The sequence below is a fragment of the Chinchilla lanigera genome, unplaced genomic scaffold, assembly GCF_000276665.1.
Source record: "Chinchilla lanigera isolate Chin_1 unplaced genomic scaffold, ChiLan1.0 scaffold00018, whole genome shotgun sequence".
NCBI classification, from domain to species: Eukaryota; Metazoa; Chordata; class Mammalia; order Rodentia; family Chinchillidae; genus Chinchilla; species Chinchilla lanigera.
In genome coordinates, this window is record NW_004955419.1 from 29,799,068 (window position 1) to 29,817,826 (window position 18,759).

At 40.0% G+C, this 18,759-nt stretch overlaps 1 protein-coding gene across 1 annotated transcript in view; it reads right to left on the reverse strand.

The window, feature by feature from the left end:
* Melk (maternal embryonic leucine zipper kinase) overlaps positions 1 to 16,096 on the reverse strand; it is a 96,873-nt gene extending 80,777 nt beyond the window's left edge. The window contains exons 1-5 of the mRNA XM_005382898.2: positions 15,956 to 16,096; positions 12,660 to 12,755; positions 10,706 to 10,791; positions 6,324 to 6,440; positions 2,217 to 2,360 (exon numbers count right to left, since the gene is read on the reverse strand). Coding sequence (XP_005382955.1) covers positions 2,217 to 2,360; positions 6,324 to 6,440; positions 10,706 to 10,791; positions 12,660 to 12,717 — 405 coding nt within the window. The 5' untranslated portion in view covers positions 12,718 to 12,755; positions 15,956 to 16,096. The remainder of the gene's footprint in view (positions 1 to 2,216; positions 2,361 to 6,323; positions 6,441 to 10,705; positions 10,792 to 12,659; positions 12,756 to 15,955) is intronic.
* Between the last annotated feature and the right edge of the window lie 2,663 nt (positions 16,097 to 18,759).

Here is an 18,759-nt window from a genome sequence, read left to right on the forward strand (position 1 = left end):
AAAAAAAAAAAAAAAAAAAAGTCCAAAATAAAAAGCCTAGGTACAACAGAGTAAAAGTCACTAAAAACTAACAAGATGGCAAGAGATTTAAAAGGGGAAAGACAAAAAATAAACAAATATAAATATATATATGGAAAAGACAGTAGACATAGTGGCACATACCTGTAATCCCAGCACTTAGAAGGCTAAAACAGGAAAACCCCGAGTTTGAAGTCAGCCTGGTCTACACAGTGAGTTCAAGACCAGCCAAGACTATACAGTGAGACCTTGTCCAGAAAAGAAAAATTTAAAAAATAAACAAGAAAAATTTTCAATTAAAAATAAATAAGCGGGATATGGTGGCTCACATCCATAATCCCAGCACTCAGGAGACTGAGGCAGGAGGATCACCGTGAGTTTGAGGCCAGACTGACCTATACAGCAAAACCCTGTCTCAAAATAAGTAGAAATAGATAGCAGAAATGTTGATAACTATACCACTTCCTATCAAAACACACTGGCATAAACCATTCCTCCTTGGTGCTAAGGACCAACTACCTGCAAACATAATTTGTGCCAAAGGCAAATTTAAACCTAAAGAGTGAGCTCAAAATGAAGAGATGAACATAAACAGATGAAAAAGAATAATGACACTGTCCTATTCTTTGGTCTCTGCGTATTTAAATTCTTTAGTCTCCGAGTATTTAAATTCTTTGATCTCTGTGTATTTAAATTCATATTCATATTCTATGGGCTGGGGATGTAGCTCAGCAGCATAAGCACTTGCCTGGCAAGCCTGAGGTCATGAGTTCGATTCCCGGTAACAAAAAAAAAAAATAGCATATTCATATTCTTTGGTCTCTGTGTATTTAAATTCATATTCATATTCACTATCACCCACTTTAGTCAGAACCTGCAGACCTGTATTAATATTTTTATTCAGTCCCTTAAAGAGCAGAGTCTAGCCTGGCAGAGTAGAACATGCCTCCAATGCCAGTATCCCGGGAGCTGAGGCAGAAGGATGGCAACTCCAAGCCCAGCCTGGGCAATTTAGCAATGCAGCAAGGCCCTGTCTCAAAAAGAAAGGAAGGAAGGAAGGAAGAAAGGAAGGGAGGAAGGGAGAGGGGAGGGAAAGGGAAGGAAGTTAGGGGGAAGGGGAAGGGAAGGAGGGATGGGAAGAGGAAAGGAGGGCTAGGGATGTAGCACAGTGCAAAGGCCCTGATTTTAATCCCCAATGCCAACATACATATGCATACATCCATCAAAAAGAAAGAAAAACGAAGTTTGTCAGGTTTATCATACTATTTCCTTCTAAGGAATAGTGTATTTAAAATTAAAGAAACATCAGGTTAGGAAAAGAACACCAAACAGAAAATATTCAATGACCTTTTTCCTAGAGATCAAATCTGGATCATGTGTTTAGAAGGTCTGGATCATAGGGGCCCTATGAGGGTAGGGGATATAGCTCAGTGGCACAAGCACCTGCCTGGCAAGTATAAGGTATTGAGTTTGAGTCCCTGCACCAAAAAAACAAGAACAAAAATTAAAAAAACATATGGGCCCTATACTCATAAGTAGATTCATACACTGATAAATTCAGTGGTGCATCAGTTAGGAGGTGGGGCCCGGATTCAGGTGGATCACAGGGTATGACCTGTAAGGGTGTATGCTTATCCCCAGTGCTTCCCCTAACCCCCCCTCAGCCTCCTGCTTGCCATGGTATGCGCCGCTGTCCTCTGCCAGGCCCGTCCACCACACCCTCCCAGAGCCAGTGAACTTCAGAATGAACCCCCTGAAACTGTGAGCCCGCTAAATGCCTCCTCCTTTAAGTGCAGATGTCAGATGTTCTGTCCCAGGGATAAGAAGTGACTAAAGGGGCTAGGGATTTAGCTCAGCGGCAAAGCGCTTGCCTGGCAAGCGCAAGGTCGTGAGTTCGGTTCCTGGTACCGGAGAAAAACCAAAAAAAAAATTAAAAATAAAAAAATAAAAGAAGTGACTAAGACTAATCTAAGTTCACCAAAATTTGAAAGGAAGGAAAAGAAATGTGACAGATTCTGACTGGAACAAGAAGGAGAAGAGGGGAGGAGAGGAGAAGACAAAGCCAAAGCAGCAGCAGCAGCAGCAGTAGCAAAGCTAGGACAGCCTCCTCAGCAGATAACCTGGAAACCTGAAAGTAGGTTCACAGGCAGACAGTGTTAAATCTCAGGTTAGCGTTTAAGTGTGACAGGGTCACTTACTGGCTTGAGGTCCCTGTGAGCATACCCCTGGCTGTGCACATAAGCAACTGCGGCTACTATCTGACGGAAGACGACCCGGGTCTCCTCCTCCGACAGGCGATCCTGGGAAATTATGTAGTCAAACAGCTCTCCTCCAGGACAGTACTTCAACAGAACAGCCACACAGATAACGTTACATCTTACAGAAATCACTTCCAAGGAATGTAAGATTAAAAAAATTATACTGAATTCAGAGATATTATTAATTCAACTCTAAAAGCAAGGGAACTGAGGAGGTATATTCAAAGACACACTCTCAGGATCAAACAAGTAAATAATTATTCTAGAAATGAGAACAATAACTCCATGAACAATTTTATTACCAATAAACAGAAGTAGAACTAATGACCACTGTGATTTTTTAAAACCTCACTCAGGGTTTTATATTTTTATAGCACAGTACTAAAACCCATTCTCATCTTAATGTACTCACATTTAGGGTACTATCTAAAATTTTTTGAAAAAGCAGTAGTAACGATTGTTCTCCGGTAATTATTGTTGGTCACTGTCTAAGACCAGTAATTTTCAGTCTGTATCAGGAGGAGCCCAGTTAGACAGCAGTGCTCAGTGCTTACAGGCTAAGGTGATGGAGCACCAAGCTCTGGGCTGCCCACCCCCTTTCCAGAGCAGCTACACATTTCAGTAAACTTGATTTCCATTTAAAACTTCATTTTATTTGAGTAATGTGAAAATTACAAATGCACACTTTGATCTCACAGTTTCACATTTAGACAGTTCCCATAGATATATTCACATCAAAACAGAGCCACAGCCACTGAGATCGCTCTTGCCTGGTGGCCCACCCTCATTCTGTAGGGTGCGCTTCTATTCCTACTTATACTTGGCCCAAACTCGCTCTGCAGAGCTTGCTTCCTTTCCTATCTTTAATAAAACTTTGCAACCATTAAAAAAAAGCACATTAAAGATAATTCGCTGAAGCAGCATTGCATATGAAAGCAAAAGACTACAAACAAATGTCTTAGCCTATTTGTGGTCTATCACAAAATACTCAACACAAAATACCTTTTGTTGTTTGTATAAACAAAAAAATATTTATTGGTTAAAATTATGGAGGCTAGGGCTGGGAATATAACTAGCGGCACAGCACCTGCCTGGCAAGCCCTGGGGGCAATTCCCAGTACAAAAAAAAAAAAAAAAGACTCCATAAATAATTATGGAGGCTGCAAAGTCAAAGATCAAACTGTCAACCGAGCCAGGAATAGTGGTGCACGTCTATAATCTCAGCACTGGGGAAGATGAGGAAAGAAGATTATCATGAGTTCAGGGCCAGTCTGAACTACATAATAAAGACTCCACCTCAAAAAAAAAAAAAACCAACCAACCAAACAAACAAACAAACAAAAAAAAATCAGGCACAGTAGTGCAGGCCTGTAATCCCAGCACTTGGAGGCTGAAGCAGGAAGATAACTATGAGTCTTGTGGCCAGCCTGAACTACATAATGAGACCCCATCTCAAAAAAACAAAAAAAAAAGCATCTTTACATGACAGAAGAAAACAAAAAGTTCTCTCAAGCCTCATTTATAAGGGAACAAATTCCATTCACGAATGCAGAGCCCTTCTCTTGAACGCCCCACCTCTTTATATTATAACACTGGAGTCTAAATTCCAACATATGACTTTTGTGGGGACACCAACATTTAGAACATAACCATACCTGAATGCTCATACTATATCAATTATGTCATAGCTGTAAAATGAAACTCTCCACAGAACTTATAAAACAGGAAAGCTACTGATAAGAAATAATGTCTGGTAATAAATGAAAAAAAAAAAGCAAAGTGTAAAAGAGTATAATATAACAATTTACAAAAACATGGTAAGTAAAAAAACCCAGTCAAAAGAGTATAGACTAATGTTATAGATTTGTTTACATCAGGTTCAAGAGCAAGTCAAAATAATCTATGCTGACAGAAATCAGATCAGTGGTTGCTGGGATGGGCAGGGCAGGTGTGCTTACAGGGATTAACTTAATGGGGCAGGAAAAGTGAGAAGATGAAAATGTTTTATACATTAAGTGGGGTGGGAAGTACACTAGTATATACATTTGTCAAACTGTGTTTTATTAGATATAAATTATACAGTCAAAGCAAATTTTTTTAACTATACAGTAACATGTATGTACAGAAAGCAACCTTCTTTAAGTTTTCCAATAAATAACTACAAAATAAAGAAAAGAATCTAAAATCTCTATGATGTACACAAATGGATTCCAAGCTAAAATGTTAAGTGGGAAGGAAAAAAGGTAGGGCAATATTAGTTTGTGACCATTTGTGTGACAGAAACCAATAAACTACACAAGTACACAAATACATATATAAAGCACACATAGGTAACTACAGGAGACATCAAAAAACATAATGAATGGCTGGAATACAGGGGAAAGAAAATTCTTATTTTTAATATATATCCTCTTGTATCTTTTAAATTTTGTCCAAGGATGATGAATATTTTGCGATTTTATTTATTTTCTAAACTACTTGGGAGCCTGGGGCAGGAGCCAATAGGTTTACGCATAGGTTTAAGGCCCAACTGGGCAACAGAGAGAGACCCCCAATTCAAAAGAAAAAAGTTTTAAAACCATCATTACAGACTATGTGAGTAATACAGTTTGGTAAAGGAAAAGTAGTTCTAGATCCAAAATTTCAACATTATAAATTTTAAAATATGCTTTTAAAACAGTGCTGATTTGTGAAAATATTATACAGTTACAGAGCATTTGGCTGAGACTAAGGAAAATGAAACATGAATAATGCCAGTTCTAAAGACATTTATGTTTCATTTCAAAAAGTACAGGTTAAAAATTGAAAAAAACTGGTTTGCATAACACATGCACTGGAAACTATCCATGTGCTGTGTGCTGTGACTCCCTAGAAGGTGTTCAAGTCCTAACACTGGTACCCATGATTGTGAGCTTATTTACAATGAGAGTCTTTGTGGATATAATCAAGTTAAGAGAAAGTAATACTAGATTAAAGCAGGCCTTAGTTCAACAACATGAGTCCCTTATGAGAAGAGGGAGGCAGGAGGATAATTGAGAGTTCAAGGCCAGCCTGGCTATAAAGAGAGTGCAAGGCCAGCCTGAACTGCACAGGGAAATCCTGTCTCAAAAAGGCTTAAAAAAAAAAAAAAGAGGTAAATCAGGACAGACACAACATTCAAGAGAGGAACATGGCATTTGAAGACGCAGGCACAGATTAAAGTAGCACATCTATAAACCAAACAACACCAAAATCTGCCACCACCTGCTGGGTGCGGTGGCACATGCCAGTAATTCTAGAACTTCTAGGCTGAAGCAGAAGGGCTGCCATAAGTTTGAGGCCCGCCTGGGCTATCTAATGAGTTACAAGCCAACCTGAATGACATCGCAAGACCTGGTTTCAAAAAAACAAAAACCCAAGGTCCTGAGTTCGATTCCTGGTACCAAACAACAAACAGCCAAGCCCGACGTGGTAGCGCACCCCTGTAATTGCAACACTTGGGAATCTGAGGCAAGAGGATCACTGTGAGTTGAAGTTCAGCCTAGGTTACATAAGAGTCCAAGGCAAGCCTGAACTACATAGTGAGACCCTACCTTAAAAGATGAGAGAGGGGAGGGGAAGTGAGGGAAGGGGAACGAAGAAGGAATGAAAAAAAAAGATTACCAGCAACCACTAAGACCTAGGAAAGAGTCCTGAAACAGATTCTCCCTCAGCGCCTCCAGAAAGAGTGAGGCATGGTAATCCCAGCAAAGTTATGTATAGTCATTCGTTAACCTTAGGAAATTAATACACCGTATAAAATTAAAATGAACCCTTCTCTTACAAGCAAATTTTATCATATGCAATCCTCTAAACTATACCATTCCACTAGGGGAATATCAGAAAGCATACATTTACAATGAATCTCTACTATACTGCATCCACCTACTTTCACAGTCTAAATTGCTACAGCCAGAACGCAAGTAAACTACTTAACATTCATTCTAATCTTTTAGGTGATACACAATTTTCTCTCAACTAAGGATCAAGTGACTAAACATTTTCAGGCACCTGAAACATACTACTAACCTCAAGAACTATGAATATTTTGTTGGTTGTCTCTAGCACATGGTAGAGTTGACATATATGCTGGTGTCTCAGATTCTTTAAGGCATCAATCTCTGTTTTGACCCGAGGTAGATCACTCTACAATAAAGCATCATTTCAAATGAGCAATAAATTTATTAAGAAATGCTCCAACCATATATGCACCAAATCCCTATGAGGAATGTGATCATCATGTATTACAATAAATTTTAAAAGACATAAACCTAGAACGCCCATGAAATAATAACTAACACTTTATTATAAAAAAAAATTCTTGCCAGACATGGTGTTGCACGCTTGCAATCCCAGCACTCAGGAGGCTGAGGCAGGATCTTGTCTCAAAAACACAAAAATAAATGAAAAATTAAGAAGGTCTCAATCCAGTTACCTAGCACTATGCAACCATATGTCAGGTTCTGACCAAGAATCAACTACAACTATTCTGATATAATAATCTTTTGTGTTCATTTTATTTTGGGGAGGGAGTCATGATGACTAAAACCCTGGAAGTAAATGAAACATTAAAATCTTAGGAAATAACCGAAGTAAGCATATCAATAGGAAATATAAAACCAAGCTTAGAAATAATGAATTAATGTCATGATGTTGATGCTTTAGGGGATAAGTATTGAGTATCATATTATCAATATGATAAAACATTTTATGACAATGCACATTTTTGCTATTTAAGTATTTGAAGTGTTAAGTGATTAGTCTCACTAAAGTTATAACTGGAGTCTAAACTACTTAAGGAAACTAGTCAAATCTGTAATCAATGTTAAATGCTCAATAAAATGGTCTTCATGCTCTTTTATTAGATTAATATAGTAATGAGCACCAAAAGAAAAAAATGGAGAGTGAACTAATTGATAGATGATTAAAACTAATTTCTAAAATAGGCCACTGTGTGATATATGGCATATTTTGAAAAGAATTCAAAAAATTAGAGAGGCTGAGGTAGGAGGATCACTGTGAGTTCAAGGCCAGCCTTGGCTACATAGTGAGTTCAAAGTCAGCCTAAGCTACATAGCAAGACCCTGTCTCAAAAAGTTAAAAAAAAAAAATCAAAAAATTGAATGACATTGCTATTACAAAACTCCTGACACTTCCTTTGACTTATTTATCAGCACTTACATCCTTAAAATTAGAAAACAAGGTAACCATGTTAAACATTGTCTCATTACCTCTTAAGGAAGGCATTTAAACCAGGTGGTAGTGCATACACGCACATTTGTAATCCCAGCACTGAGGCCAGATAAAGCAGGAGGGTCACCATGAGTTCAAAGCCAGCTTGGCTATACAATGAGACTCTGTCTCAAAAAAACAAACTTACAAAACAAAAAAAATTTTTCTTTTTTTTATTTTAAAGAGAGTAGTAAAAGAAAAAAGAAAAAGAGGGCTGGGGATTTAGCTCAGCGGCAAAAGCGCCTGCCTGGCAAGCTCAAGGTCGTGAGTTCGGTTCTTGGTACCGGAGAAAAACCAAAAAAAAAAAAGAAAAAAGAAAAAGAATAGCAGCATACCAACTATTTTTGTTTGCTAATTGAGAAAAATTGTAAAAATGTTTATGCTATTTTCCTCAACTGTATACTACTAACTATTATAATGCTATCTCGATACAAAAGAAAATATTTTTGTTAAAAAAGGAAAGAAGATCTATCCAAAGGTAGATCCAAGGAAATGGAATGGGTCATTTGCCTCAAATCACCATCACCCCATGTACAGGTGTATTGGGGTCTTTCATAGTGGAGGGGGCAGGTAACAATGAAACAACAGACCTGTTCTCCCATGTTCCATCCCTTTCTAGACCCCAAACCTCTCCATCCCTTGCCCAAGGGAATGAAACTGGACTTGACCTCCTGGTGCCAGCATCTGTGCATTCTGTCCATTTATCTGGGCTGAAGAGAGGTAGGGGTACCGGGAATGCCCTAGGCCTGAGGAAGTTTGGAGAAGCCACTTACTTTTCTCTAAAAGAAAATAATCTGTTCCATTTTATGGTGCTGGTCACAGCTCCCCCCTTTCTTTTACCCAGCCCCCAATCTTAAGGGCATTGATGTGCCACATCGTCTGCCTGGTGCTCTCATGATGGGCTGACACACAGATTCCATCAAAAGTAGCTGGAGCAAAGCAAAAGGAAGCCAGATGCTTACAGCTGAAACGGTATCACTAGAGACTATGAGGTCACACACAAAAGAAAGCCCTAAGTCAAGAGATATTAAATCATTACAGCTGCTGGAAGGGCTTTTGCTTCTAGGCAATCATGCAAAAGAACCTCTTTTGTAGCCTCTGTAGTTCTACTTATTTTGGGGAGGGTTGACACATGAGTGACTCCACTGCTCACAATTTTCCCAATTTGTATGAATGTGTTTCCTTCTCTTCTGAAGGCACTGCCAATTAACCATCTGCAGCCTTGTCCCTTGGCATCAAGGTAACTTTTCCTGGTGAGGGTCAGTCAGAACTTGTCCCACACTGGACAGGATGAGACAGATGACTGGAGTCATAAAAAGTCTTCTTGCCAAATTTGAGCAATAGCAAGGATTTAGAAAGAGTGGCGATTAGGCTGAGCTTGCCTAGAGTCCAACGTCAAGTCTCATCCTGTTTATTCTGTAGTCAACATCCTAAGACATTAGAATTTTAACAAATAATAGATTATTACAAAGCTTACAAATTTATGGAAAATGAGCCAGTAAGAGAAAAGCAGATCCTGTCTGTACAGCAGACTTCAACTAAGAAACACAGAGGTAAAGAAAGCTAACATTTCTGTGAGACACGGTTAGTTGTCAGAAAGACGTACCAAGCAAATACAAGAGTCTCCTTTTCTTGTAAACTAATGTGAATTACCACTTGGGGGAAGGCACACAATTTACTAATGCTAAGTATATATTTTTGAGCGAGACTATCTCTTACCAAGAGGAACGTGGTTTTATCAGTTATATGACTCTTAAGCAATCACAAAAGGCTCCTGCTTTTATTTGCCACTAATTCAGAAAATAGCAAGGAAGCAGCTACAAATGTTTTCCTGGCCAAAGTTACACCAGAGAATCTTCTTAAGGACAGCTGCACAAAACCAGTTATACAGGCCATGTTGTATCAAAATACAATCACCTTTTTCTAAGGTGGGTATTAAAATTTCTCTAGGGAGCTACAAAGTAGCGCCAGCACTTTTATTAATGAACAAATCACAACTGATCTCTAAATACACCCCAATGTCTCTAGCATTTCAAAGTCTCTTAATCCATTTCTCTCTCAGCCAAACAGTTAAAGAAGAAGCCTCAGAACACCTCAATGCCCAAACTGGCTGACACAAATCCCCAGATGGGTTCATAAGAAACCCAATGACAAGGCAAAGGATGGACAAGGCCTACCACCTCTGTAGGGTGGATTTAAACCTCCACCTGAATACTGCCTTTGAGGGTAGTTTTCTGACCCCAAAATTGGAAGCTCCCTGGCAGAATGGAGTGTTCCATCAGTTCTTAAACTGGGACATCTTTCCTGCTTCATATTCATAGGCCCGCTCATCACAGGATTCCCAGCTGCAACCTGTCCAGTTAGTATGCAGTCTCTGGATGGTACTGAAATCATGCTGCCCATCCTAGAATAAAGGTTGTTATACAAAGAGGAAGATAAAAGAAACCAAAACAAATGAGTAGTCCAAACCAAAGAAACACCTGGAAATTTTTTTTACCTCTGAATCTCTTCTCACACCAGTCAGTGTCCCAAAATAACCTGTAATGGGTTCAAAAGGCCCCTAATGGTGAAGATGCTTACCTCACCCAAATGGCACTAGCAAACAACCTACGAGGAAAGTCCAAATGGTAGACAGCACATCTATAGGGTGAAATATGTGCCGCTGTCCTGCATTAGTCTGAAGGACAAAGAAACATCTGCCCCCACATCACTTTAAAACCACGATCTATAAACTGATTTATTTATTTACTTTTCGTCTTTTTTGAGGCAGGGTTTCACTATGCAGTTCAGGCAGCACTGAACTCACTGTGTAGCTCAGGCTGGCCTCAAACTCAGTGATCCTCCTCCTGCCCTAACCTCCCGAACGCTGGAATTACAGGCATGCACCACCACCCTTGGCCTATATACTTTTTAAAAGCTACATAAATATCACTATAAGCAAAGGGCATTGCTGCGAGTGGTGGTGCATGCCTGTAATCCCAGCACTTGGGAGGCTGCGGTAGGAGGATCCTTTCAAGTTCGAGCCCAGCCTGGGCTACAAAGTGAGCTCAAGGCCTCAAATGCATAATGAGACCTTGTCTCAAAAAGACCAAAAAAAAAGAGCAGTAATGAAAACATTTACATTTTAATTATGAAACTGATCTATAAGTAGAATATTACACAGATAATTTTAAACTTACCCCTAGTGCATTTTTATCCATGATTTTTATAGCCACCATTTCTCCAGTGAGGATATGGCAGGCAAGTTTGACCTTCGCAAAGCCACCTAAATACAGAAAAATGTGTAATAAATATATAAGCAAGGACTCAAGCACAAACACCTTATATATTTTCAAGGGCACATGTATACAGTGCCAGCTGCCCAGGAGGAGGATCACTCGAGCCTAGGAGTTCAAGACCAATCTATGCGAAATAGCAAGATCTACCATCTCCAAAAACAAAAAAATGAAACAAAAAAGCTCAATTGAGATACATTTTCCTGGAAATCTTTTATCTGTCACTTCCAAAACGTTAGAATGACTCTAGCCTCTTCTTGTTCAATGCCTAGCTGAAAACTTTTCTCCCTAGCATGACAGTATATCTCTAATTTTGTAATAAAGAAGCAGGAAAAACAGAAGTCATTCTTTACAGATATGCTTTATGATTAACATTGCAATTAAATTTGCTTTATCATGAACACTGCTAAAACATAATAAAGTTGCTGAAACCTGAGACAAATTATACAAAATTTCTGATCAGTTTTTAAAACTGTGACGGTAAGTAATTATGTTTCAAAACTAGTCAAAAACTGGATAGACGTCTCTAGCCAGATGCGGTGGCACACACCTGTAACCCCAGCACCTAGCAGGCTGAGCCAAGAGGATCACTGTGAGTCCAAGGCTAGCCTGGGCTACATAGTGAACTCAAGGCCAGCCTGAACTAAATGTGCAATCTTGTCTCAAAACAAACAAACAAAAATCTTCAAATTAGTACTTCCAAAAAGCCAGGTGTGCCAGGCATAGTGGTACACACCTGTAATCTCAGCATGTGGAAGTTTGATGCAGGACTGCTGCAAGTTCAAGGCCAGCGTGGGCTAATAGTGAGTTCAAAGCCAACCTGAACTACATAATGAAACCCTATCTCAAAAATACAAACGAAACAAAACAAACAAAAAAGCCAGGCGTGGTAACACACACCTGTAATCCTAGCACTGAGGGGGCTAAAGCAGGAGGATTGCCATGAGTTTGAGACCAGCCTGGGCTAGGAGTGAGTTCAAAACCAGCCTAAACTACAAAGCAAAACCCTGTCTTAAAAACACAAACGAACAAAACTTTAAAGAAACTCCTGGTTATCTCTCCCACAGTCTTCCCTATTTCAGTAAGGAGCAAATCAGTTTTCCCAGGTGCTCAGATTCTCTTTCTCTAATACCCCATATGTGACCCATCAACAAATCCCATTGGCTCACTTTGGGAGAAATATATTAATGGTTATTTTGGGGAAAAGGAAGTAGATACTGACTGGAAATGGTCTATGTCTAATCTCAGCAAATAACATACAGGTAAAATAGATGGGTAATATATATGTAAAACTCCATTGAGGTTACCGTATTTTGCTTATTTTAATTATATTACATTCACTACCATCACTCTCATCCAAGCCACTATCAGCTCCAACATCACTCACGTAAGCTATCTTAAAACCTTCCTGACATCTCTCTTCTTCTCTTGCCCTCTCCTACTCAATGTTTTTACCACGAAGCAGCCAGGTGACTTTAGTCATGTAATCAAAGGTTAGATCACCCTGTGGCTCAAAACTCTCCAATGACTTTTATTTAGGATAAAAATCAAATTTCTTTAATGAACTAGAAGGCACTTCCTCCTCTCCTCTAACTTTGCTCCACTTTTTCTCACTAAAGTAAATAGAAAGTAGGGGATTTAGCTCAGTGGCACAGTGCCTACCTGCCAAGTGTGGGGTCCTGAGTTGGATTCCCAGTACCCCCCCCACCAAAAAGTAGAAATTTTAAAACTAAAAAAAAAAAAAAAAAAAACGCAAAAGACTACATACGTTAAACTAAAAATCGCACAACTGCCCAAGTAGACAATACTTCCAAATAGTTAACCTATCCTCTACCTCCAAGAAAAAAATATCAATTACCTGTCCCAATAGTTTCATATAACTCATAGCATTTGAGAAGTTCATCGTAATCTTTCATAGTCCACCTGGAAGTTTATTCAAAACAACAAGAAGAACCTGTAAGACAAAAACAGTACATGGACAATAAAGGAAATGTTGCCAGATTATCTATTTGTAACTGTAAATATAAATAAATCTTAGGCATATAAATAATATTGGAAAACCGATTAGCCATATTTTAAAAAATTAGATTTCTACCTCACACCATACATACAAAGCAGTATCAGAGAAAGACATAAACCTGAAAGACAAACTGATAAAACATTTAAAAGAATACTGTTGCTGGGCATAGTGGCACAGGCCTGTAATCCCAGCACTGGGGAGACAGACAGGAGGACTACCACAAGTTTGAGGCCAGTATGGGCTATACAATGAGTTCAAGGCCATCCTGAACTACAGAGGGGTTTTTTGAACCCTGTCTCAAAAAACAAAAAAACCCAGAGTATTGTCATGACTTCAGGATATGACAGGATCTTTGAAGTGCTAATCATAAAAAAAACTACTACAAAGCTGGACATGGTGGCATCCAGCCACTTGGGAGGCTATGAGAGAAGGATCAGGTGAGCTCAGGAGTTCAAGGCCAACTGGGCAACACAGTGAGACTCCCACCTAAAACAACATTGAGCATGGTGGTGTGGTGTGCACCTGTAACCTCGCCACTGTGGGGAGCTGAGGCAGGAGGATCACAAGTTCCACACCAAACTGGAGAACTTAACAAAAACCTTGTTTCAAAAGGTTTGGAGATGTAGATCAGCATGGAGGCCATGGGTTTAATTTCCAGTTCTAAACAGGAAATAAAAACTAGCAGGTGCATTAAAGAGCAAAATTCCAAGTAGTGCAGTACTGGGGTACTCACAATACAAAGGCTAAAGAAGAAACACAGAAAGACATTATAAAGATTTAAAAACCACTGGGTGTGGTGACACATGCTTGTAATTCCCACACTCTGGGAGACTGTGGCTGGAAGACCCCAAGTTAGAGCCCAGCCTGGGCAACTTAGTGACTTGGGGAGACCCTATCTCAAAATTAAGAAATTAGCCAGGCGTGGTGGCTCATGCCTGTAATCCCAGCACTAGGGGGCTGAGGCAGGAGGATCCCTGTGAATTTAAGGCCAGGCTTAGCTACAAAGTGAGTTCAAGGCCAGCCTGAACTACATAGTAAGACCCTGTCTCAAAAAGACAAAAAACAAAACAAACAAACAAACAAAAAACAAAAAACATGAGATGAGCCAAGCATGATGGTGTATGCCTGTAATCCCAGCACGCAGGAGGGTGAGGCAGGAGAATTGCCATGGGAGGGCAGCCTGAGTGGCATAGTGAGTTCAAGACTAGCCTGCATTAATTACATAGCAAAACCCTGTCTCAAAACAAAACAAAACAAAACAAAACACCATGGGGTAAAAATGGAAAAAGGGAAAGCAGCTATTTTATGAAGTGTCTAACTGCCACCACTACACCTTTCTAAATTCCATACAAAGATCTGGGCTATTTCCAACTGTCACCCTCTAAAAGAGAACATAATTTCTAATATGATGTTGGAATTCACTTCTCTAGATTAGGAATACAAGACTATCATAATTAACTTCTTGACAAAAAGCTCTCAAGTAAGTTTTAAGCCTCTAATTCATCACCTCTGGCCAACCAGCACAGTTTAATTTACACCCAGTTGAAACTGAAACCAAGAACCTCCTTTTTCCTCCATTTTTCTCTATCAACTCCCTTCCCTCAAATTACACCAGGTGGAGCCAGTAGTCCTAGCACTTAGGAAGCTCAAGCAGGAGGATTGCCAAGAGTCTGAGGCCAGCCTGAGCTACACAGTGAGATACCGTCTCAAGAAAAAAAAAAAAAAATAGCGAGACCCTGTCTCATAAAAACCAAAAAAATAATAAATAATGTCTTTGGGTGAATAAATTATATCTTTTAAATCCAGGGAACATCATGTTTGCTAATATATAAGTAGTGCTTATAACACAAATGGCCATAGGTGGTGGTGTGCTATCTATTGATAGTAGATTATATGTGATTTTAAAACTTTGTGGACATAGAGCTGGTTCTAAAGTCCTTATCTAGAAATTAAATGTTCTTAAATCAATTTATCCTGTAGAGCATAGAACACCAAATGATCTGTGATTGAAACAACCCAACATACTATCAGTCAGTGTGGAAACCAGCTTCTCAAATGCTGACAATGAAGGAGACTAGAGCACAAGTCGACACCTGAGTGTCTTCTGGGTGTCCCTAATAGAAGAACTGAAGGTATACATAACTGCAGCACTTCTCTAAAAAACAAAGACATTGGCAAGATAATGGGAGGTTTAGGTTAAATAGCAACGAACTGGACTACAAATACATTATTGGGGAGCAGTACTATTACATTGTGAAATGCATTTATGTCGTGAGTCTGTGAGAACAGTGACGTTGAGGATAATTGCAAGTGAGAATACAGAACACCTCATACTGTGGCCTTGTACTACAGTTAAACAGCGTCCTGCCCTGCTCCCTTGCAAGGGTTTCTGGGGACATCAACAAGGAGGCACACGTTTCTAAGGCACCTAGGGATTGATATGCCCATTACTTGGCCCATAGTAGTTATGCAGAAAGCACAGATCCACTGTTGAATCAAGCCCAAGAAGGCCAATAAGGACTTTTCTGATACGTATTTTTCACAGCCCATGGGAAACAGAAACCAAACATGAACATAAAAGTTAAGAGAACTGATCTCTAAGCAAAACTTGAGGCGCTTCTGATACCTCGACCCTTCCCTCTATTCCACTAACCACAGAAAAATACCAAAGGCGAAACTCAAGGACTACTTAGGTGCCAGAGGCCTGACCACTGACCACTCTTGAAGGATTTGGACTCTGAAAACGGCGTAACATCACCTTTTTAAACTTAAGTACGCCACAAAACTGCATATACAAATAGAAGTAACTCAAAACCGTTCTCTGAACTTCCTTTGTGGGTGCGGTCACGGTCGAGTAAACAGGTACAGGAAAGGGCCATCGCAGCCTCCCGGGGGGCAAACGCCGTGCACGCGCGCCTCAGCAATACCCCTCTGCAGAAGCTTCCACCGCGCTCAGGGCAGAAAACCCGGGTGGGAAAGGCTGAGACTCAGGAACCGGACCGGCCGGGAGGGTAGGGGTCCGCAGAGCTGCGTCGCTCAGGAGTCGGGGGCAAACCGGGCCCCCGCGGCTGCACCGCGCGCACGGCGCGGACCCGCCCTCTCCCTGAGCTGCGGCGGGCGGCGGGAGGACTGACCTGGGGGGGTGGGCCACACCGGGCGGGACGCACAAAAGGTCGGAGGAGCCAGCCAGCCCCGCCAGCAAAGCAGTGCACACGAAAATTCCCACTAGGAGTCTTTCCGAGCTCCAGAACCGGTAGCTTCCGCCCGCCAAGGAAATCGAACATCCCGCGCCGGAAGGGGCGGGCGCTTGCGGAGCCGGCTCCGCAGGTCGGGGGGAGGGGCAGGGTGCTCCTCGGGGGGCAGCGTGCTCCTTGCGGGGTGGGGGAGTGCTCCCTGCGGGGCGGCAGGGTGCTCCTTTGGGCCGCCCGGGTCCACTTAAGGCTTCGCTCTAATGATTTGCAGTTAGCAAGCCACAGAGGACCCGTGAAGGCTTCCCAAGCGGCAAGGACATGCGAAATTTCCACATACTTAAGTTCTTAGGTTCTCTCTCCTAAAACTGATCCAGCCTAGATGTTCCTGGTAGTCAGGGTTCTCATTTTCGCCCTCCCCTTGCCCAATGGCGGTTTTCCCACTGGACAAGGCAGGTGTACCTCCCCGGCTCGCGAATCTCAGTAAGACCTGTACTCCCGAGAACTACAGCCCCTAGGGGTCAAATGGTTAGTTAGGTAACTCATGGCCTCCTAAACCCTGACCATGCATCACCATAGAAATTTTCTGATACACGTATATTTTATTGACGAGAACTTACACCTTTTTTTAAAAAAATTTTATATTAGCCCATGTTTGCAGTACATGATGTTCACATTCATCTCAGTGGGTAGGTACATGTACTTAACATATCCTCTGTTTATTCGCCACGCACTTCTCTCATCACCCCCACCTCCACCCACGCCCCCATTTTTGGATCCCCTTCCCTTTTCTTTTTTTTTTCCCCCTTTCCTTTTCAAAAGATCTGTCTCCTTGTTTCCTATTGTCTTTTGAAATTTTAAATTATTTATAATTTGTATTTTTTTAATTAGAAGTTATGCAATATTTAAGCTTGTGCGTCTAAGTTATTTCACTTAACTTTATGGTGTCAAGATGCATCCATTTTCCTACAAATGACTCAAATTTATTCTTTTTGGCAGAGTAGTACTGCATTATGTATAAATACCACATTTTCTTTATCCATTCATCCACTGATGGATATATGTGACTTTCAAGATTTAGCTATCATGAGTTCTGCTATAAACATGAGTATGCATGTATTACTGTGGTGTGATATCTTTAACTCTGGAGAAGATACCAAGAAGGGGAGTAACTAACTTAAATGAAATTTCTAGTTCTAGTTATTTCAGATCTCTCCATACTGATTTCCATAGTGGTTCTACTAGTTTATGTTCCCACCAACAGTGTAGATGGGTGCCTTTTTTCCTCACAGGCTATTCAGGTTTGTTGTTGCTTTTTTTTTTTTTTAACGATATCTGTTTCTGGAGTAAGATGGAAACCCAATGTAGTTTTAGTTTACATATCTCTGATGGTCAGAGATGTAGAGTGTTTCTTTGTGTGAGAGAAGTGCCTATTCATTTCGGTTGTTTAGTTTTTGATTGGGTCTTTTATTTTAGGAGGCCTGTTTTGTTTTTTTTTTTTCTTTCCTTTTTTAGTTCTTCGTGAACTCTGGGTATTAGTCCGCTATTAGAGGAGTAACTGCCAAAAATCATTTCCCTTTCTTTAGGTTGTCTCTTCTTCTATTGATTGTTTCCTTTGTTGTGCAGCAGCTTATTAATTTGATATAATTTTATTTGTTGATTACTGATGCTATTTCTTGTGCAATTGGAGTTCTGTTTAGGTCCTTTCCTGTGCCTGTGTCTTCAAGAGTTTTATCTATATTATCTTCCAGCAAATTGTTTCTTTTTTAATATTTTGATCCATTTTGATTTTATATCGGTGCATGGTGATAAGCATGGGTCTAGATTCAATTTTCTGCTTGTGCCTAACTACTTTTCCCAGCATCATTTGCTAGAGACTATGTTTCTTTCCTCCATCATATATTTTTTGACCCCTTTGTCAATGATCAGATGGCTGAATGTGCCAGAGGTTCTTTCTGCATTATTCTGTTCTATTGACCCACTTATCTTTTTTTGTGCCAGTACTGTGCTGTTCTTAACCAGCTCTATAGTATAATGAAGGCTGTTGGTATTTTGATTGGGACTACATTAAATCTATATATCAGTTTTGGAAATATGGCCATTTTGACAATATTTGGTTCTGTCTATCCAGGAACACGGGATATCTTTCCATTTTCTGATGTCCTCTTCAATCTCCTTTATGAGAGTAATGTAGTTTTCATTGTAGAGATACTTCACTCCTTTTGTGACATTAATTCCTAAGTATTTAACTTTTCTTTGAAGCTATTGTGACTGATATTGTTTTCCTAAATTCTTTCTCAATCTGTTCATTACTGGTGTAGAAGAATGCTACTGATTTATGTGCGTACCTGCTACATTACTGAATTTGGCTATTAGTTCCAGGAGACTTTAAGTGGAATTTTTGGGGTCATCTATATAAGGGATCATGTCATTTGCAAATAATGATAATTTGATCTCATCGTTTCCTATAACTTTTCCTTTTATTCGTTTCTCTTGCTTAATTGTTCTGGCTGAACTAGCATAGTATATTGAACAAGAGTGGTGATAGTGAACATCCTTGCCTTGTTCCTGATTGGAAAGCTTTCAGCTTTTGTTTATTCAATAGGATATGCACATTTGGTTTATCATAAATGGCTTTTATCAGATGAGATAAGGTCCTTCTATACCTATTTTTATAAGGTTTTTCATGAATGGATGTTGGATTTTGTCAAAGGCTTTTCTGCATCCATTAAGATGATCATGTGATTTTT